Here is a 21,144-nt window from a genome sequence, read left to right on the forward strand (position 1 = left end):
TAATGCCCCAAAGCGTTAGTTTATTATTATTTTGTGTACCAGGTATTGAACCAGGGGGCACTTTACCACTGAGCTGCATCCACAGTCCTATTTTTTATGTTGAGGCACAGTCTTTCTTGTTAGGTTCTTGAGGCTGGTCTCCAACTTGCAATCCTCCTGCCTCAGCCTCCCGAGTCACTGAGATGATAGATGTGCCACTGACCCAGCCAGGGTCACAGCTTCACAGTAGGTACCCTGCAAACATCCAGCCTTCCATGGATTACCAGCTTACATTCCATTCATCAACTGAATTACAGTATCAGCCAGTTCACCGGCAGCTTTCTAGAAACAATAAAGAAAGAAAGAAAGAAGCAAGAAAGAAAATATTATTTTACTTTTTTTCCCCCTAAGGTGAGGTCTCACTACATTGCCCAGGCTGGTCTGGAATTCCTGGGCTCAAATGACCCTCCTACTCTGGCTTCCTGAGTAGCTGGAACTACAGCATTGCCAGGCTTGTAAGACATTTGCTATACATGATTTGGCATTCAATAGAAAACTATCACATATCCAGAAACAAACTGAATGGCTGAATTTCCATAGGGGAGAACAAAATTTAAAGTCATCTGATAAAACTGCATAGAAATAAACACACACATGGGTAAAAGTGGAGGGAATCTGGATATGATCGCATCTGTGTCCATACCTTGGTGATGTTTTACTCAGGTAAGAACACAAGAGATCTCACTTTGATACACACACACACACACACACACACACACACCAGAATAGAATCTACAATTATCTCAAAGTAAAAAATAAAAAATTAAGAAATACAAAAATAAGAGATCCAAATAGTGGAGTTATAAGACCCTTGAAAGCAATTATGAAATCACTTTCATAATTGAAACACTGGAAGGCTATTATATTTGGGACATTAGAGAACAAATTGGAGAATTTCAACAGAGAATTATAGACTATGAAAAAAGAATCAAATGGAAATCTGAGAACTGAAAAATATATTACCCAAATTTGTGAACTTAATAGATTTAACAACAGGCCAGATGCAGGGAGGAATTTCTCTATTCAAGAAATCAAACGAAACGAGGGGAACATGGAGTGCCGAGAAGGGTTAAGCAAATATCAGGGCACTGCGCAAAAGCCTGACACACTGGGAGCCCTGAGGAAATGGGAAGTGGGATCAGGGCAGAAATGATATTAGAACACATAGTGTCTAGGAATCTTCCTCAAACCATTGAAATACATTGAGCCACAGGTTCAAGAACCTCAGGAACTCCAAACATGGGAAATGCAAAGAACACCACAAAGAGGGCCTGAAAGTGAAAAAACCTTAAATCAAAGACAAGAGGAAGATCTTAAAAGCACCCAGAGAAGGATGTTCTATTTTCCAAGAAGCAACAGCAAGAAGGATAGCTTCCTGCTGTGACTTGAATGTGTCCCCTCAGCTCACGTGTGAGAAATGCAACCCCAGTGCAGCCAACCCAAGGTGGCTCCCTCTGATTCTGATGCTCTTCCCCTTCCCTCCCTGTTCAGCCATGGGATGCACAGTCAGATCGCCTTCACCAACTGCAGGTGCCGTGCTGTTGGCCTCCCCAGCCTTAGAACTGTGAGAAATAAACTCCTGTTCCTTATAAATCACTCGGTCTTGCAGAGTGCAGTGCTGCATGCCTGTAATCTCAGTTACTCTGGAGGCTGAGGCAGGAGGATTGCAAGTTCGAGACTAGCCTCAGAAACTTAGCAAGATCCTGTCTCAAACTTAAAAAATGAAAGGGCTGGGGATGTGGCTCAATACTAAGATGTTCCTGTGTTCAATCCCCAGTACCAAAAAACTAAAAACTAACAACTCAGTCTCAGTTAAAACTCAGCACAAAATGGAGTAAGACAATAACTTTTCAATAAAAGGAAGGGAGAAAGGAAGAAATCTCCCAAGTGCTGGAAGGAAATAACTGGCTCCACAGAATTCTACATTCACTGAAAACATCCTTTAGAAATCAAGAGAGAGGACCCCGAGCCAGGCATGGTGGTGCACTTCCATAACCAGCTTGGGAAGTGAAGGCAGGAGGAGTGAGAGTTCGAGGCCGGCCTCACCAGCAGAGCTTCCCTGAAGGAAATATTAAAGACAGTGCATTAGGGGGAGAGAAAGTAATCCCTGGGGAGAGCATGGAGATTCCAATGGAGACCACCAAAAAGGATGGCTGTATACCAAGCTAAGTAAATATTGATGGAAAAAGACAAAAGCGATTACATCTTGTGAGGTTACAAACCCATGACACCAACAGGAACAAAAGGTGGGGGAGAGACACACACAGGTAAAGTAGTTCAATGTCCTTCCTTTGTCCTGAAAGTAGCAAAAATATGAATTTACATGAAACTTTAACATGCCTAGGAGCACTGTTATTTGTCCTATGGTATCACTAAAAGGTCTGTGTATTAACATGGGACTCACAAGTTATTAAAAAAAATGGAATGATAAAAATTCAAAAGAAGACCAAAAAGTGAGAGAAAAGGTGGGACAATAGAAAACAAATGGCAAATCTGCTGATTTAATCATGAATTTAGAGAAGACTATCAGACAATGCACAGATCACACACCCTAGCCCTGGAGGATAAGGAACTGCCTCCAACGCCCATCTCAGATGACATCTCCCTGGCCATCGTTTTTTGGAGGTGTCAATCTTTTGTCACTGAGTTTAAAGAGCCAGGTATTAGGAATAAGATTATGCATAAAAGTTTCCTAAAAATTCCCAGATGGTTGCAGATACAGATAAAGTATGTGATATTTTAGAAACTTAGCGGGGGGGAAAAGTAAAGTGGTATTTTTTATGTAAAGCCTTGACCTAATGTTTAAAAGCCTAACCCTATTTAGATCTTGTTACTGCTCCAGTACATAGGAGATGTCTAAAGTATTACAGCAGTTGTTTATGTTTAAATTGTGGGTGTCAAAGATCAGGAAAAATAGAGTGGTTATTTTTCCTAAGTGAAATAATTCTTTTCTCCACCCAAATTTTTTCTCTGAAGTTGCTGGCATTTGGGTCAAGGTTTTAGTAAAAGCTACATTTAATGACAGTAGCACAAAAAAGGTCAAAGTAAATAAAATAAATGTAACGTACATGAGTGATTACTTTAAATACAAAAAGATAAATATTCCAATGAAAAATTAATATGTCAATCTGAATTTAAAATTGTCATTTGAAAGATTCAAATTAAAAGGATAAAAAATATATACTGTGAAAATATTGACTAAAAGTTGGTACACTTAGTGTAAAGTACACTTTAATACAAAAAGCACTGCTAGGGATAAAAGGGACATTTCATGATAATAAAGAGTCAGTTTTGGGGGTGGGGGTCTAGCTCAGCAGTAGAGCACTTGCCTAGCATATATGAGGCCCTGGATTTGATCCCCAACACTGCAGGGAAAAAAACAGTCAATCTCTTAGGAAGATATAACTATTATAAATTTGAATGCACATATGAACATAGCTCCATATATACAAAATAAAAAGTGAAAGAACCAAAAGGAAAAATCTAGAAATCCAAAATCATAGTGAAGTAGTTTAACACACCTCTTTCAATAACTTGTAGAACAGACAAAAATATCAGTGTGGGTACAGAAAATTTAAACAAAATGATCAACAATTTTGACCCAATAAAGTAACTACCGAGTAGACATCCTTTGCAATTTCACATGGAAAATTTACTGATTATGACAGGGCAAAATCATACCTCCTCCCCGAAGAGGACCACACCCTAATCCCCAGAGACTGTCACTATGTCACAAGGCATCTGGGTTTGGATATTAATCGTCCCACCAAAGGCTGATGTGTTGAAGACTTGATCCCCAACTCAGGGTACTGTTGGGAGCTGGGGGTGAGGTGGAGGAAGGAGGGCATTGGGGGCGCATCCTTGAAGGGTGCTTCTTGTCCCCAATCCCTTCTGCAGCGCTCTCTGTTTCCTGGCCACCCTGAGGTGAGCAGTTCCGCCATGTTGCTTCTGCCTCACCACAGACCTAAAAGCAATGGAGTCAGATGACCACGGACTGAAACTTCTGAAACCAAAATAAAGCTTTCTCTTTACATAGTTTTTCTCAGAAATTTTGTCACAGAATGGAAAGCTTAGTGACAGGCAATGGCAAAGGAAATTAAGGCTGCAGATGGAATTACTGTGGCTGATCAGAGGAAACAGGACCCTGGATAATCCAGATGGACCCAATGTCATCACGCGTGTGCTTAGATACGGAGGAGGAAGGCGGAAGAGCCCGTGTCACAGAGAGGCAATTGGAGACTCAACCAATGGTTGCTGGCTTTGAGATGGATGGGGCCATGGCCCAAGAAGGAACCCCTGGAAGCTGGAAAAGCAAGGAAACAAGAGTCTCTCTTAGGAAGGGATGCAGCCCTGGGGACACCGATTGTGGCTCAACAAGACCTATTTCAGACATCTGACCTCCAGGACCATCACAGACGACAAGCTTGTGTTGAGTCACTAAGTCTGCTATAATTTGTGTGGCAGCAGCAGGAAGCTAATGCACAGCTGATCGTTTGCCGGATGAAAGCACGTTTCAATAAACTCTAGAGAATGAAAGCACACGGGGTGTGAAGCCAGATATCAATAATAGAAGAAGCTACATAACGCCCAGATGTTCACAAACGAAGCAAAACACCAATGACTCATGGATCCATGAATGTGGATCAAGGAAGGGACCTCCTTGATTAGACCATTTGAGCCAGATGACAACGAAAATATGGAATACCAAAACGTGTGAGATGCAGAGGGAAATTTGTATGCTGAGAGGGAAATTTTTAGCCTAGAAAGTGTATGCTGGGAAAGAGGAAAAAAACAAACAAACAAAAAGAAGGAAATAATAAGGATAATAGCAGAAACTAATAAAATAGGAAATGAAAAATATTATAAAGAGAATAACATCATAAGTTGGCTCTTTAGAAACAAGGAATCAGAATGGTTAAATTTCAGTGAACAGGGAAGGAGGAAAAGGCAGGGAGAAAGTTCTGGAATCATGAAGTAGGCTACTTGGGGACCGAGCCAGGTCGGGAGCCACCAAGAATGAGCCCCAGGGAGTTGTGACACAGATTTGTCACAGCTAGCATGGAGCCAGCTCTGCTCTGGGAAAGGACACAAGCCATGAGCTGAGTCCCACGTCCCACCATGAAGCATAAAGGGGCCTCGAGAGCCTGCTCTCTGTTGGGTCCTGTGAGGAACACAGGGTGGAAAGATGAAGAGGGCCAGGTCCTGCTCTCCTGAGGAGGAGACAGGATTAAACCCCAGGGAACAGAGGGGAAGACAGTGACAGAAACACGCACCACACCAGAAGGGAACACAAAGGGCTCTTCTGGTTACACATGATGGGATCCCAATGTGGCAAGTTTAGGCCAAAAGCCTATAAACTCCTCTAACAAAAAGGAGGATGAAGGAGGAGTAGGGGCAGGGTGTAAGCAGGGAGGTGAGAACAGCCTGGAGGGTGGGGAGAGGAGGGAGAGTCGGCGTCTGGGGCATAAAGCTCACAGGACGGAGCAGCAAGAGGAGATACAGCAACTAAAAGAATGAGAAGGTAAACTCCATTTCGTATGCTGTGTCGAGACGCATTCCACTGTCTTGTATGACTAATTAGAACAAATGAAAAATAGAGAGATGTGGGTACCACGGCCCACACGAGGGGCCTTGACTGCCAGGTCATGGCACGTGGATGTCACCTGGCAAGCGCTGGGGCTCCGTGGAGGAGGGAAGTTGTTAAACAGGTGGGACTGGTATGGAGAATGATTAGACAGAGCAAGACTGCAGTCGGGGAGTCCCGCCAGAAAGCTGGGCAGCAACACAGCCAGGATCATGGTGTGGTGCACGTGGGGAGGGCCCCGGGCGTGGCCAGGAGGGCCTGTACTGGGAGCCAGGAGTCAGACCTGGCAGATGTGACTGGCCAGAGGTGGGCTCTGTTCGTCAGCTTTGGGCTGTGACAAAATACCTGACAAGAAGAGCTTAGAAGAGGAAAAGTTCATTTTGGCTCATGGTTTCAGAGGTTCGATCTGTGGTCAATCGATTCCATTGCTCTGGGCCCAGCTGAGGCGGACATCAAGGAGGAAGGGTGTGGCGTAGGTGCACTGCCCACCGCTTGGTGGCCAGGAAGCAGGGATGCAGGGGAAAGGACCAGAGGAAAGACTCACCCTTCCAGGGCACACCCCTAGTGACCCACCTCCTCCAGCTAAATCCCACCTGCTTACAGGTACCACTCAAATCTGTCCATTCAAATCAGGATGACTGGGGAATGAGATGGAAGGAAACCCTGCTACTGAGGAATAAGTAGGTGATTCAAGGTAGCAAGAAATTTGAGAGCGCTGGTGAAGCACAGAGGGCAAAGGAAGAAAAGCCCAAGAAAGGGGCCAAAGATGGAGGGAGGTCTGTGGAGATGCAGGAGAGGGTGTCAGGATGGAGCAGCAACTATCCCGTGGGTGTGCACCCATGTGCCTGGGAAGGTCCATGTTCCTGCCCCTCACCATTCTGGTGCAGTGGGGCCTTGAATCTGCACTGTAGAGTTCTACAGGCGCTGCCTCCATGCTAGAGCCTGAGGAGGGTCATGGAGAGCAGATTCCAGCCTACAGGCCGATGGAGGCAGGAACGTAAAGCTGGAAAGTGGGGCTTTCAGATCCCATGGCTCAGGAGGTCACTGGCAACTGTGAAAGAGGCAATCTGGGTGGTGTTGTGGGAGTGGAAGCCAGATTGCAACAGGCTGAAGACTGAAGGGGAGGTGAGAAAGAAGACAGCAGATGTGGACCCCCTGCCGGAGGAGTCTGGGTGAGAGGCGGAAGTGAGAGCATCATCTCACTCAAAGGCCACCTTCCATCTCCCAGAGCGAGCTGGCAAAGAGGACTAAGGAAGTCTGGAGGCTGAGTGACACATTCCATGGACCCTCACAACGTGCCAAGGCTGCAAGCTGGGAACGGCAGGGACCTAGTGCACTTCAAGCTGCCAAGTCTCAAAACCAAAATCATTGTAGCTGCCTTCTGTCTACACACTCCAAATCCAGCCCACTGTCCTCACCACCTAAGTGATCTTCTTGGATCTTAAATAAGACTTGTTACTGCCCTGCCTGAAATCCTCCAACAGCCACTCTCCCCCGTTCCTACCTCACTTGGGGGAGGACTGGAGTTCCTGAACCCAGCATCTGAACACCTTCTGTCTACTCCTACTTCCTTCTGGATCCTCACTCCCCTGGCCTCCCACCTGCACTACATTTGCTCTACATCCAAGCTTCACAGGAGCCTCCAATAGTCCCCCATAGAACTATTCTGTCTCTTGGGCTGGGGATATGGCTCAGTTGGTAGAGTGCTCGCTTCACATGCACAAGGCCCTGGGTTCAATCCCCAGCCCCACACTAGCAAAAGAAAGAATTGTTCTGTCCCTACTGATCTGTGCCTTTGGTGGAATCAAGGTGCTCATCTTGCTCCTCTCTGAATCACTAACACCTGGCCATGGCTGAGCTCCCAGTAACTGCCAGGGACAATAGAGGTTCAACCCCAAAGTAAGCATGAAGTAAATGTTTAAAATTACGGAGTCCCTCACGCACCCTTTGATCCACCCAATGTAATCTGCAATGTAATCTTCTGGCTCTTTCCCCTCCCCTTCTCCTAATTTTCGTTAATTGTCCAGCGACCAGGACTGGGCGACCTTGGAGGAGGGTGTGGCGCGATGGAAAGAGCACCTGGGTTCTTCTCCAGCGTCATTACCTTGTTTCCTTTAAGTGGTTCCTTAGCTTCACTTTAGTTCGGGAGGGAACGTGGATCCTACCAACTAAAAGTACTGAGGTGAGAACTGAGTGGGCTTCTGAGAGCCTAATAAAGTAGCAGCTCAGTGTCGCGACGCCAATAAAATTTGCATTTGTTATTTCAAATGTCGAAAAAAACCCAAGGTAATACCGCTTCTCCAAGTTCCTCCAAACCGAGAACTTCCGCCTGTCCCTGGCTCCTCGGGCACACTTAAGACGACTATAAGCGAAGCCCCGCCTCCCTAGCCTGTAAGTCACGCCCCCTTCCGTGCAAACCCGTGCGTCGTAGGTCCCTTCCACATGATTGACACTTTTATACACCAATAACAAGTGAAATTCCTGTCAACGTCCGGTGAGGGGGCAGGACTTCCTTGCTGGTTGCTAAGACACTCTTGTTTGCTCCTTGACAACCCTGGCGGGGGTGCGCTGGCTGCGGCCCCGGCTCCGGCCCCCGCGGGAGCAGGTGAGGCCCCGGGGCGCGGCGGGCAGCCAGGCGGGGAGGGCTGGCCTGGAGGGAGGGCGGGAGGCAACGCGGGGCGGACGAGGCCTCGCCCACCGCCGAGGCCCCACCTCAGTCTCCTGCCTGCTGTTCCCCAGCCCCAGGACCTCCCCCCCTCCTCCCCGCAAACCCACCAGGGGGACGTGCGTGCTGGGTCGCGACAGATTCGCCGTCGCGACTGTGCAGGCCGCCTCTCCCCTCTACCCGGCGCCCCGTCCAGCTTTGGGCTCGCTCAGCCTCTCTGATCCGACTCCCCCAGCACCGCGATTCCCCAACCTTTCGCGAAGTAATCCACCTTCCGCGTCTGGGCTGATGGTCACCTTCGCCTTGGCCCCAGACTGCTTGGCTTGGAGAGTTGGCAACTAGTGGGACTCTGGACTGGTCATTACCCTTTTGGGGACGCAGTCTCCCCATCTGTAAATGAGAACTCGGTTTGAATGATCTCGAAAGGCCTCTTGGACTTGGCGTCCAAGGATATTATTCTTAGACCCCACTGTAGGTTTTCCTGAGGATGCTTTCTCCGCGGGAGGAAGTGTGTGTGATGCGGAGAACTGGCCAACCTACTTTAGATTCCTACTTGCAGGACCCTTGCAAGTTACCTAACCTCCCTGGGCACCAGTCTGTGCATATATAAAGCCAGCGCATCTCCTTTGGGAATTCTGAGGATATGAATTGAAGTACAGAGTTCTGCCCAATGTAGAGTCAGTATTTGTTTCTCTTCCCTCCCCACATTTCCCCCCGCTCGGGGAAGTATGAACCAATTTCCAACAGCATCAGCTGTCATTTCTCCAGTTGATTCTCAGATCCGCATCTCCAGTTTTGATCGTTTGCCTGTGCTTTGTGGTTAGGGATACGGATGAGGAGGCAGGAAGCAATAAATACAGTGCTGCACCGGGTGGGACTCAATGGCTTCCCTTCTGCCTCTGGTCATCCACCATTCAGCGATTTCCTACTCTGACTAGATTCTGCCATTTGCACATCTTGTCAGCGACTTAAACCTAATAGTTCTAAAATCAAGCTGGCCTGCTCTCTTACCCCTCTGCTGGTTTCCCTGGTGTCTGTCAGTAGTGTACTCATCCTTCTAGGGCATCCGCAGTCACTCTACTGTGCCCATGCCACTTGGGCAATTGTCAGGTTATTCTGAACCTGTCATCCTCTCCATTCCTTAAGCCACCATCCTGGCTCAGATCTTTAATGTCTGTCACCTGGGCTTCCTGACTGCTGTCACTATCTCCTCTCTCCACAGATGAGATGATGACAGCAACACACAACCCACCAAAACACACAGCCCTGACACCAACCACCAAGGACACTCTAAAGGGCTTCCCATTCCCCGCCAAAAAAAAAAAAAAAAAAGCCACTTCTTAAGCCTGGGTTTTAGGGTCTTTTACATTTCCACAACCCAACCCTAGCCTATTTCTTTCCTTTTGGCCAAATTCTATACTGCAGTCAAATTGGACTATTGCATTTCCCCAGAAAATGCTTGGCACTTTCTGCCTAAGTGCCACTGTTCGGTCATCTCACTGCCTGGAAGGCTTCTCACCTGCCCACCTGTCAGGATCCCACTTACCTTTGAAGGCCTGATTCCAGTGCTGCCACTGCCCCCATCCCCAAGCTTTTCTTGCTGTCCTCTCTTAGCCTCCTTCTCCCCCTCCAGAATTTTCTTCCCTCTTCTCTACATCTGTCTTGTGACCCTTTCTGGAACGGTGAACCATAACTCCTTGAGGCATGCATGTTGGTCTGTTCGACTGTAAACTCCTTGAAGGCAGGGGCTCTCTTGCTTAAAGTAGTTGAAGTCTTATATACCTGGGTTGGAATCCCAGCTCCTCCATTTATCAGCTGGGTAAAGGATCTCCTTTACTCAGGCTCTGTGCTCCTCAGTAGAATAGGAATAATGGTGAGGGAAGGGACATCTTAAATGTCCCTTAAATGTGATTGGATAGCTTTGATAGGTCCTCTCCCTTCTCAGAGGCTAATGAAATATAATTTTTGTGTGTGTGTGATGCTAAGGATTGAATCCAGGCCCTTTTGCAAGCGAGGCAAGCACTCTACCAACTGAGCTATGTCTCCAGCTCCTGAAATATAATGTAATTACAATGTTCATATTTCTTGGACTTCTGCCATGTGGTCTTTGTGCTCCGGGACATCTAGAAGAGACCAGATGAAGTCCCTCAGCCTCAGGGAACTGTCTGGACTCTCAACACTTGGCCAAGTCGTGATCGGTTGTGAGATGTCACCGGCAATTAGCAATTGTGAATGAGTTTTTAAGAAATAAATCAGTGCTGGCTGAGTCCAATTTCTTTCTGTGATAATGTCATTCTTAGTCCCTGCGTTCAAATCTGTTCCACCAAGTGGGAAAGACGAGGGGTGGGGGAACTGCCGCCTGCATGCAGCTGCTCTCGCTCGGCGCTGGTGGCTGCACGGCCGTGACTTTCTGTATCTTGACAAAAGTGTTTGGGATTTCATCCAAATTTGGGTATGTCCACGAGGAGGTACCACCCTAGTCAGTGTCATTTATCACATGGTGTTAGACACAGATAGCTGTGGGAACTGCCAATCTCTACTAGTCGACAGATGTCCCTTCCCTCCCCCACCTCTCACCCCGCTTCTTTCCCTTATTTTCTTCCTCCTCCCTCTCATGTCTAAGGCACATGCAGTTTTCACTGGACCTCAGTAAAGTGAGAAAATTGAAGGACAGTGTTAACAAAACAAAACAGAACAGCCTGTGTGTGTGTGTGAAAGGTGGCGTCTTTCCTCGAGAGGAGCTGACCTTCCTTCTGCAGTCGTCTCCTTCTTCCCATCACATCTCCCTCTTGTACGGCAGGCGACGTGTTTAATGTTCTTACTTAGCAAAATGAAGACTGGCCCCCTGGGTTTGCCCCCGACTCAGCTGGTCTGAGAGCCCCAGGCCTCTGGGAAGCCCAGCCTTCCACCCTGACCTGCTGTGGCCCTTCCTCCTCACCTCCCAGCTTTGTTCGTTTGTTTGCTAGAAGGCGGAGCACAGGCGAGTCAGGAAAAGGATGTGCGTGACCAAGGTGCACATGCATGCATCCAGGCCGAGGCTGGGAGCAGAAGGCAGGCCTACACAGATGGCAGCACCCGTGGCTGCCGATACCGGAGTGACAAGGGAGAAAACGGAAGGAAGTAGTCAGAAAATAGATCTGGGCTCGGGTCCTGGCTCGGCCCTTGCTGACCGTGCACCTTGGGCCAGCCATAGCCTCCGAGCTCAGGTGCCTGGTCTGAGAGTCGGGTGCTCATACTTTGCTCGTACTTTCCTCGTAGGCCTCACCAGGTGGAAGGGAGAAAATGCGTGTAAAGGCACAAAGTGACCACACCCTGCCACCTGGGCCTGCACCTTGTGACCTTCCTCCTCCAACATTAACGCGGTGGTTTGCACACAGTAGGAACTTGGGAAATGTTGGTTTGCTGGGCTGAATGTTTCGAAGTGTGAGTGCTAGTCTATGAGGAAGGATATGGAAGGTTCCCATCAGTGATGGAGCTGATCCCTCTGGGAGGGAGAGGCCCCTCTTACTCCTGGTCCCAGCTGAGAGAACCAAGGCCGGGAGCAGTGGGCAGTTGTCTGACCTTCCTTCTGCAGAACTGAGATGTGAATCAGACCTGCCGTGGAGGCTGCTCTTGGAACCACCATGACAAGCTGGTGGCCTGCGGTCTCTCAGATGCATTGTAGGCCTTAGATCGTGGAAAGCTATGATTAAGGCTGTGAGTGACTGGGCTCCCCCACCCATCGAGCCGGCAGATACATTTGGCCTATTTCCCAGAGTCCACTCATTTCCCCACCCCTCCCACGCACCCTGCCCCTCTTATGTGTTCTCCATAACGGCTTCAGAAGCAAAATAAAAAATGGTGACTGAGGTCAGTGCCACACAAGAACAGGCTTGGCAACATGGGGGAGCCCTGCGTGTGCCTCTAGGCAAGGCCGTGAGAGGAACCTGGGAGGGGGATGGTAAAGGGCACCTGGGAGAGCAAGGCTGTCCCTGGCTTTGTGTGTCACTTGGGGCCAGGTGGCAAGGGGCCGGGCTTCAGCACCTAGCACCTTCGAGTCCCCTGGCGTGGACACACTTACATTATTAAAAGGCTCTTTCCAGCCTGACATGACTTCTCTCAGGCACGTGCTCATTCACGGGGGAGATTGATAAGGTCATTAGAATGCCTAGTCCTGCTATTTTGGGTAGCATCCTTTCAGCAGGGTTCTCCAACCATAGCTGAATGACTGCATCTGGACTATAATAATACAGTGTCATAAAAAATCCTCGTGCCTTTCTGTACTTGAAAACACACCATTTCCAACCACACATTTTAACCCCGTAAGTCCCATCCCTTGTACACAATAGAAGTATATGTAGTATAGCAAAGGCTATTTACAATAATAAATCACAGTCCTTAATAAAGTTGAGCGAGACTTGGCCAATAATAAGGTGGTGGTCACAGAGAACAGGCCAAGAGCAGCGCAGAGACCTTGAACATCTGTAATCTCCTGCACACGAGGTGGACCTGCATCAGCTTTCTGAACATGAGAAGATGGGAATCAGTTTCCTGTTTCACAGAGCAGACCAAGGCCTAGGTAAATTACTTGCCGAAGGTCAGAGAGCCAGGAAGTGGGAAGAATTGGACTTCCTGGGCTGGGGATACAGCTCTGTTGGTAGAGGACTTGCCTAACATGCACAAGGCCCTGGGTTCAATCCCCAGCACCACAGGGAAAAAAAAAAAAGAATTGGACTTCCCTTCTGGAACCGGCTTTCAGACGTACATGTTCTGACTTGAGGGCCAAAGCAGTCCTCTCCTCTGGGCCAGGCCCCATACCTGTCCTGGGGCCTTTCCCTCTTTGGTTCCTAAGGAATAGGCTCAGGTAGGCCCCTGAGGTCCCGTGGGCTTCCGCAGGACTCTGTAGGTAGAACAGGATGTGAGCAGCTGCCCAGACCCTGCCCACCTGGGTTGGCGCGCACAGTGGCTCTCAAGTCCCTTCCGGCCTCCTGCTTCTGGCACTTTTAGCTCCAAGGATGAATTGAACTGAATTGAAATGTTTAGGTGGAAGATGCCTCAGCAGCTGCTTCCACATTTGAAATCATTCCCACTTGAACTTCCCAGAGAGCCCTGGGACACTTTCATTATCAAGGTAGCCACCGGCTCTGTCACCCCTTGAGGAGGGTGGAGGAGGGGGCAATACAGTGGCCATCCTAAAACTGCCAGGACAGGGCGGGACTGGAGAAGGGCCTTAGCGGGATGAGCAAAGGTAAACCTGACCAGAAAGTCCAGCGAGATGGAGCTGGTGATCTGCCAGCACATGCAGAGACAAACAAAAACTGCAATATCAGAGTGGCTCAAATGCCCAGAATCATGAGATAAGAGGAGCCATCTGTTCCCTGGGAAATCAGAAAATACCAGCGTAGTGGGGCGGCAGAAACTGGTGCCAGGCTGCCAGCCTCGCCCAGGAAAGCCAAGGGAGTGCTGTGGGCTTCGGAGGCATCAGAGCCCAGCCCAGACGGGAAAGCATGCTCAGGGAACTGTGCTTGGCACCCAAGGTCACAGTCACCTTAGAACACTGGACACTGAAAGGGAAGATCAGAAACTCACATCACTGTGGGACACCCGAGCTACACTAGTGGCCAGGCGCGAGCGTGCTGTGAATGCCACCGCGGGTGAAGCCAGGAGGCCCAAAGAATAAAGCTGCAGAGTGCTCGTGTCAGGGTAGCACCTGGATGCCATCCTGCCTCTGCTGCTGCCTGGCTGGCTGGCCTCGGGCCGGCGTGTGAGGCCTCCTGCCTCCATTCACCCAGGCCCTGACTTGCAGGTCATCATCATGATGAGCTGCATAAATGCATGTGGAGCGCTTGGCATGGTGGCTGGAACACAGCACGTCACCTGTGACTATCTACCTGTTAGCCAGGCATAATAGCACCCACCTACAGTCCCAGCTACTCAGGAGGCTGAGGCAGGAGGTCCCTTGAGCCCAGGAGTCTAGGGCCAACCTGAGCAAGATGAGGCCCTGCCTTAAAAAAATGTTTTTTAATAAAATATTTGCACCTACCAGTTAGTTCCTGTGGCAGGCATCCTGAGTTGAGTAGTGGTGCAGTAAAAGTAAATTTATTTGGGAAAGTGAGACATGCTGTAATGTTGTTTGGCTGGATTTGTTCAATATAGATTATTAAAATAGTTCCACTGTCGCAGTGATCTGTGCTCGTGTGTCGGTACTGCTTCTGGGATTACAAAGCCCTTTGAATTGATACATTGATAAGGATAAATCAAAACATCCAGACATCCAGCAGTGCGCCCTGTCATTTCGGACCCAGGCCCATCTCTTTAGGAAAGGCCCCTTCTGTTATTGATACTAGATTTGGCGGGGGCCCTGCGTGGGTATAAGTTTTATAACTTCCGGTCATTCCCAGTCTCTCCCTTGGTCTCCCTAGGAAGCAGGTGGAGAGAATGACACGTACCGCCACGTGCCTGGCGTTGCTTTCCGTGCCTTGTCTCATTGAGTTCTCGTGGTGGCCCCTTTCTCATTGTGAGAGAGACGTGACTGTCCCTGGGTTGCTGATGGGGAATCTGAAGCCCAGGCTACTCTGCTGGTCACTGCAAACCATCACCAGCACCCAGTCTGCCCAATTCTAGGCCAGCCAGAGAGGACTCAGTGACCTGAGAGGGACAGCAATGGACCTGGTGTGCCAGGGAAGGTAGCGTGGCACCGTCCAGGTCCTCACAGATCAGGTCCTGCAGGGAGGACCCCTCACTTGGCAGTAATCCTAGATTGACAGTTGTCACCTGAACATTTAACTTCCTGCCCACGTCTGCTGGAAAGTAAAGCCGGTGCGTCGTGGGCACAAGGAGAAGCCGCGTTTGTTGATTGCTAGCTTGAGGCTCCATCCTGGGCCTGGCCCGCAGTCAGCATCTATCTTGACAATGACAGTGTGTTCTTACAGCATCTCGCGTTGACTCACCCTCCGTCTGCATACTTGCTGGCCATTTGGGAAAGGATGTGGGGGAGTTAAGATGGGGAGGTGTCAAATTGTTACTGAGACGTTTCTAATTTGTGATGTGTGGTTCTAAAGCCAAGTCTCCTCTCCTGGTTTTCCTGTTTTCTACAGCACCCCTTGGGGAAAGACATTCTCTGCTCCCACCAAGTTGGCAGGGCGTGCTTCCTGAGTCTCCTGGGCGTCCTTATTGCCAGTGCCGGCACCTTCTGAGAGCCCCACTCTCTCCTCCCGGGAAGGATCATGGGAGAAACAGAAGGGAAGAAGGATGAGGCGGACTATAAGCGCCTGCAGACCTTCCCTCTGGTCAGGGTAAGCCCTATGGGAGGGAGACACAGCCCAGGGCCCTTGCAGCCTGGAGAGAGGTGGGTGGAGCGCGTCCCCTGCAGGATGGTGGTGCCAAGAGGAGGAGGCTCTGCTGGCTCAGATCTAAACATCCAGGGGGCAACAGTGATTCATCCTTTCATTCATTCATTCATTTGCCAAGTATATATTTAGGCCTCTTGCTGTATGCCGGACATGGTTCTGGGCACTGTGGAGAGGGTGGTATGTGAGACAGATGTCCCTGGCCCACGTGAAAGGAATGTTTAAAGGACACGGTTGCAGACAGTAAGTGCTACAAAGCAACACGGAGCCGGTGTGCGGGACGAGCAGGCAGAGGCCAGCATTTTTGGAGAAGCTCCTCAGATCGGAGACCAGAATGGAGTTAGAGAGTAGGCCTCGCAGAGTTGTGGGGGAGGACATTCCCAGCAGAGAAACAGCAGGCCCAGGAGGCCCAGGAGGCCCAGGTGGGATGGGCACAGAATCCTGGAGCAGCAGAGAAAAAGGCCCCATGGCTGGCCCAGCGGGCAGGACATCAGAACATGAGGGTCAGAGTGACGGAGGAGCAGACGGGACAGGCCTGGCGGGGCTGCAGGGAGGACTGTGGCTAGGAATGCAGGTGCGTCCTGAGGTCAGGGAAGCAGGAGAGGGCCTAAACCGAGGTGTGATGGTTCTCTTTTTAAGATTACTCGAGCTGTCGCAAGAACATGGGCTTGGGACGCCAGGTGGCAGCAGGGAAAGCAGGGAGGCCCAGACAGAGCAGCGGCTGGGCAGGGCCTGGAGGAGGCCTGGAGGCAGCAGGGCTCATGGGGGAGGGGCCGAGTGAGGGGAGGAGGGTTGAGGACTGTTCCCAGAGTGACCAAGGAAGGGAAGATGTAGAAAGAGTAGGTTTGTGGGGAAAAGTGACTTTTCAGATATCTAAATGAGGTTGTCAAGGGGACAGTTGGACATGGGAATCCAGAGCCCAAGGAAGAGGTTAGTGCTGGGGAAGAAGGTGCGGAAAGCCTCTCCCTGTATAGAGGACACAGACAAAGTCCCCCGGAGCAGAGAGTGGGCACGGCCGGCCTTCCTGCAGCTGGGAGGAGGAGGCCAGCAAGCTAATTAAGAGAGAGCAGCCGGAGAGGCGCGGGAGGCACAGGAGCCCTCGGAGTGGTGAGGCTGTGCCTTCTGGCTCTGAGAGGTCTAATTGGAAGCCACACCACCACTGCCCCCAAGCCCGGCCTGCCCTTCTCCCCTTGTCCTGGCTGGGCCTTGGCACCTCGCAGGGCACCTAGGCTCCAGAGCACCTGGACTCCACTCCGTGCCACACCCCTTGGCCTCAACTGCAGGCCTGTCAGGAGTTGAGTCCCCTGCCCGAGGCTGTGCCAGGGAAGTCACCTGGTGTCCGTGCCTTAAGCATGAAATGGAGAGGCCAGCCAGGGAGGCCAGGCCGTGGGCTAAGAAGCCTCTCTTTGTTTGTCCCCTGCCCTCTCTAGCACTCGGACATGCCAGAGGAGATGCGAGTGGAAACCATGGAGCTGTGTGTCACAGCCTGTGAGAAATTCTCCAACAACAACGAGGTACTGCCACCAGCACAGGCGGCCCCTCGTGTCTCTGCTGACCCTGCGTGTGAACAGAGTGGCCCCCGACCCCTGTAGCCAGCGCCAAAGAGTCCTGCTAAGACTAGGCCCAAGGCTTCCTGGGATTCAGTCAGTCTGGAAGCCAGGGAGAGAAGAGGCTGCTGCTGCCCGGGCACCGAGGGTCACGCCCAGCCTAGAGGGAGAGAAGCCGGAGGGTCTCTGCAGCCCTGCCCCAGACCCTCAGGTGGGCTGCTGGCCCGGGCAGTCCCTAGGGCTCCATCTCAGTGGCGAGCAGAGGCCCGCCCAGGCGTTCATCCACGCATCCATCATCCATCCAGAGAAGTGAGGGCCCTCTCCATGCCAGGACTGTCACCGTGGCCGGGATGTGGCCAGTGGGCTTGTTTCCAGGGGTGGTGGGAAGGAGCCCGTGTCGCACAGTGGTGGGAGGCAGATCCTGGGCACCTGACTCTGGCCGAGCAGGCCAAGTCCCTGTCCCATCTTGGCCCCTCCTGCTCCCGACTCTCAGGCTGGCCTTTCTCATCTCTGAGCCCAGCAACCTAGTCTGTTAGTTCAGGATGGTGGCCACAGCTCCTTACTGGGCAGCCTTGGTTTACTTACTGAGCCTATGGGGACAGAGGGCTCGGCGTGCGCCTGTCATGGTGGTGGGTGATCCTGGTACACAGCGATGCCGGAGCATGGGCCGCACCCTGCAAGACGGGTGCTCTGCCCCTCACCAGACCTGCGCTTCCTGCTGGGGAAGCTTCTGGAGAGAGCCAGCACTGAAGGCAGTGGGCTGCCACCCTGACTAGGACAAACAGTCTGGCCTCTCCCTGAGCCCCGTTAGGACAAAGCCTTTCACCCAGGCGCCTGTGGGACAATGACAATCCCTTACAGTCTGCAAACTGCTCTCGTGTCTGCCATTTCATGTGGTCCCAAGATCAGCTTTGTGCCCCATTCTGTCAGCTCACAGCCGAGGACTTGGTGGCCTGGCCCAGGAGCCAGCACTGAGCACAGAGGCCGACTCAGCCCTGGGGCTGCCCTCAGCCCGAGCCCTCCCGCCCGCCCTCGCTGGTTCCCTCCTGGCTGGGGAGGGAGTGTCTGGTTTTGCTGTGTGATGGCCCTGGCAGGAGGTGGCCTGTGGGGAGGCCCTTCCTGAAGGTTCTAGGAGCAGGAGAGCAACAGAAATGGTGCCCCAGGACCATGGTGCCAGCTGATGCCTGCCCCTCGCTGCCCCCTCATGAGCTCCCTCTCCCTTCCAGAGCGCCGCCAAGATGATCAAAGAGACCATGGACAAGAAGTTCGGCTCCTCCTGGCACGTGGTGATCGGCGAGGGCTTTGGGTTTGAGATCACTCACGAGGTGAAGAACCTCCTCTACCTGTACTTCGGGGGCACGCTGGCCGTGTGTGTCTGGAAGTGCTCCTGACACTCTGTCCCCTGCAGGGCTTTATCCTGCCCCTGCTCTGGGATGGGGAGCAGCTCCAGGCAGGTCCTGGCTTTTCCAAGGAGTTTGGGGTCTTTTATTTTTGTCCTTGTGTACCAGTGTCTTGAGCCACGCCAGTGTGTGAATGAATTCGCCACTCCCGGCTCTCAGCCCTCCCACTGGGTCCCAAGCTACCGGTGGGGCCGAGGCAGCCCTCTCCCTGTAGGGAGGGTGGGAGTGACAGGGTAGGGAGTGGGTTTCTCCTGAGGACACGCCATCCTACCTTTCTCCAAGGGTGGCTGTCCCCTGGCATCCCTGGAGCCCGCTGCCTTCCATCCCTGTGCTGCTGGGAAATGCCCACTGTCCTTGTCATTAGTGGCCATATGAAAGTGGCCCCAAGAAGGAGCCTGTCCTCTCAAGGGACACGGGCAGCTTCTTGTCCTCTGGGGAAGTGGTGACCACCCCCCCTGAAGAAGCCCCTTCCCAGCTGGACCCCAGGTGCACAAGCCACCACATCCCACTGGACCTGCTCTCCCGGCCCGGCCTTGGCTGAGGACCAAGCAGTCCTCCCATCTCCCCTCCCCGCCCCGGGCTGCATGACCCTTGTACGCTGCCTCCACCAGCCGCGCAGTTGCAGTCGAGAGCGGGGCCCTCGAGGTGTCACTGAGCCTCGGGTGAGACGCCTGGGCCAGGAGTGCTCTCACCGCAAGGTCGCTTCAGCAGGGAACCTGGCCTGCAGTGGCTTTCATCAGGGACCGCATGCTGATTTGTACTTCGTATCTCTGCTGGGTTTTCTATATTCTTTCTGAGTGTGGGGAGAAGGGTTTAGTAGAAGGGGACGAATCATATTTTACACAGCGGTCTTATTTATATGAATGTTTTGGTTTTTACAATTAAAATGACCAAAAACTGACCCTGGTCTGCAGCCTCTTAAGGTTAGATGGATCCGTGTCTTCAGGCTTGGCAGGTCCCCGGGGGCCTAGGGAAGGTTCTGGCTAAATGCAAAGCCCTGTGCCACGCACGGCCGCTCACCCTGGCCCTGCCCTTCTCACCCATACCTCGTGGTCAGGGGTGGTCAGCGGCGAAGGCTGTTGGGTGGAGCCAGACCAAGCTCTGTCAGGACGTTTCCAGGCCACATAATGGCGCTCAGCTCAATGGTTGTGTATTCAAAAGCTGTGGGTGCCAGGCCCCGGGAGTTGGGGCTGCAAAGATGGAGACCCCCTGGCAGGGCGAGGCCTGAAGCCTACCCTGACTCCGCCACGGTGAGGGCTGCAGCGCGGTGGGGGACAACGGAGTAAACTCACAGACAAGGAGCGGTTGTGAACGGGAGCCACATTTCAGAGCCAGGAAGCCCCTTCAGTCCAGGACCAGAGAACACCAGGCATGGCAGCCTGTCTTCCCCTTGCCCACAGGTGCTCCCGAGATGGTGCAGCCAAACACAGGCCCAGAGCCTGGGGCCTTGGCCGGGTCCTGCCCTTCTCGGGCCATGTGTCCAGTTGTCGCAAGATCTGTCACCAGATCTGGCAGCTGGCATTGCAAGGAAGACCAGTGGGGTGAGGAGGGACCTTGCGGCTGTGCTGGGTCCTGAGCTGAGTGCAGAGGGAAGGCCGGGAGCAGGAAGGAGGAGCAGGAGTCACTGCCTCAAGGCCAACCCTCCGGCCAGGGGCTTGCCATCCTGGGGGCTCGAGGACCTAACCTCAGCAGGCCCTGGCCCTCCAGACTTGGTAGTGGGCAGCTTCTCGACCCAGGCAGCTCACTGGCAGGCTGGATCCCTGGGCCTCACCAGGTGCTGCTGGAGAGATGGGCACGCGTGCAGATGGCAATAGAGGAGTGAGGCGGGGGTGGCGCCGGGGGTGGGAGGGGGCCGGGGCCTGGAATAGCCGCGGATCCACCGCCTGCTTTGCATCTGTTCTGCTGCATGTGGGAGCCCGCAAGTGAGGCTGGCTCAGCCTCGGCGGGGTGGCGGGTGGCGCCGTGGCCCCAGGAGTGTAGACCCAACCTCCCCAGGTCTGGCCGGGTTCAGCCTTGCTCCTAGGGCTTCTGCGCCCCGGCTGTGGCCTGTGGAGTGGAACAGGAAGCGCCTGCCTCCCAAGCCCTGACCCGCAGTGGGGCTGTCGCTGCTGGGCACTCCTGCCAGCCCCCCAGGACTGGGCCGAGCTCACGAGATGGGCCTTATGCAGTGCCCTTCCCTCGCGACACAGAGCAGTGGTGCCACTGGTGGGAAGCCCCCCCCATCACATCCCTCTGCGGCAGACCCTCCTGCTCCCAGGGTGGCATGGTCACTGTTACATAAGTGACCAGGGCCCGTGGCAGTTTCCCATGGAGGCCTGTGACAGCCAGTTGCCCTGGCCTCCCCACAGGCTGCTGGAAGAGGAGAGGGACATGACCACAGAAAGCAGCGATCCTGCTGGCCGATGGCCCACAGTCTAGTGAGGGAAGGGACCTAGGGATGGAAGAGCAGCGCACAGCCTCTCGGGAAAGTGAGGCAGGAGATGGCGAGTTCGAAGCCAGCCTCGGCAACTTAGTGAGACCCTTCTCAGAATAAGCAGAAAGGGCCTGGGGTGGGGGGTGACTCCGAGGCAGAGCGCCCCTG

The 21,144-nt window shown here is 52.3% G+C and overlaps 1 protein-coding gene and 1 long non-coding RNA gene across 2 annotated transcripts; one reads left to right on the top strand and one right to left on the bottom strand.

Annotated features, from left to right (window-relative positions):
* On the bottom strand, nt 1-7,963 carry LOC139704976 (uncharacterized). Its single transcript, XR_011706904.1, has 2 exons — nt 7,728-7,963; nt 1-321 (listed from the first exon to the last, which is right to left on the bottom strand). It is a non-coding gene; the product is annotated as an uncharacterized lncRNA (long non-coding RNA).
* Nucleotides 7,964-8,137: 174 nt separating this feature from the next.
* Dnal4 (dynein axonemal light chain 4) lies at nt 8,138-19,464 on the top strand. Its single transcript, XM_027930377.2, has 4 exons — nt 8,138-8,228; nt 15,365-15,562; nt 17,047-17,130; nt 18,390-19,464. Exons 2-4 carry the CDS (start codon nt 15,494-15,496, stop codon nt 18,552-18,554), a joined length of 318 nt encoding a protein of 105 aa, XP_027786178.1. The 5' UTR covers nt 8,138-8,228; nt 15,365-15,493; the 3' UTR covers nt 18,555-19,464.
* Nucleotides 19,465-21,144: the final 1,680 nt, after the last annotated feature.

This window comes from Marmota flaviventris, chromosome 3 (genome assembly GCF_047511675.1).
Source record: "Marmota flaviventris isolate mMarFla1 chromosome 3, mMarFla1.hap1, whole genome shotgun sequence".
Taxonomy (NCBI): Eukaryota; Metazoa; Chordata; class Mammalia; order Rodentia; family Sciuridae; genus Marmota; species Marmota flaviventris.

Bases quoted from the DNA above. Each gene is read 5' to 3' on its own strand.
- Dnal4 (XM_027930377.2), top strand. From the start codon at position 15,494: ATGGGAGAAACAGAAGGGAAGAAGGATGAGGCGGACTATAAGCGCCTG. The intron at 15,563-17,046 runs GTAAGCCCTATG...TGCCCTCTCTAG, and splicing joins AGACCTTCCCTCTGGTCAGG to CACTCGGACATGCCAGAGGA. The intron at 17,131-18,389 runs GTACTGCCACCA...TCTCCCTTCCAG, and splicing joins AATTCTCCAACAACAACGAG to AGCGCCGCCAAGATGATCAA.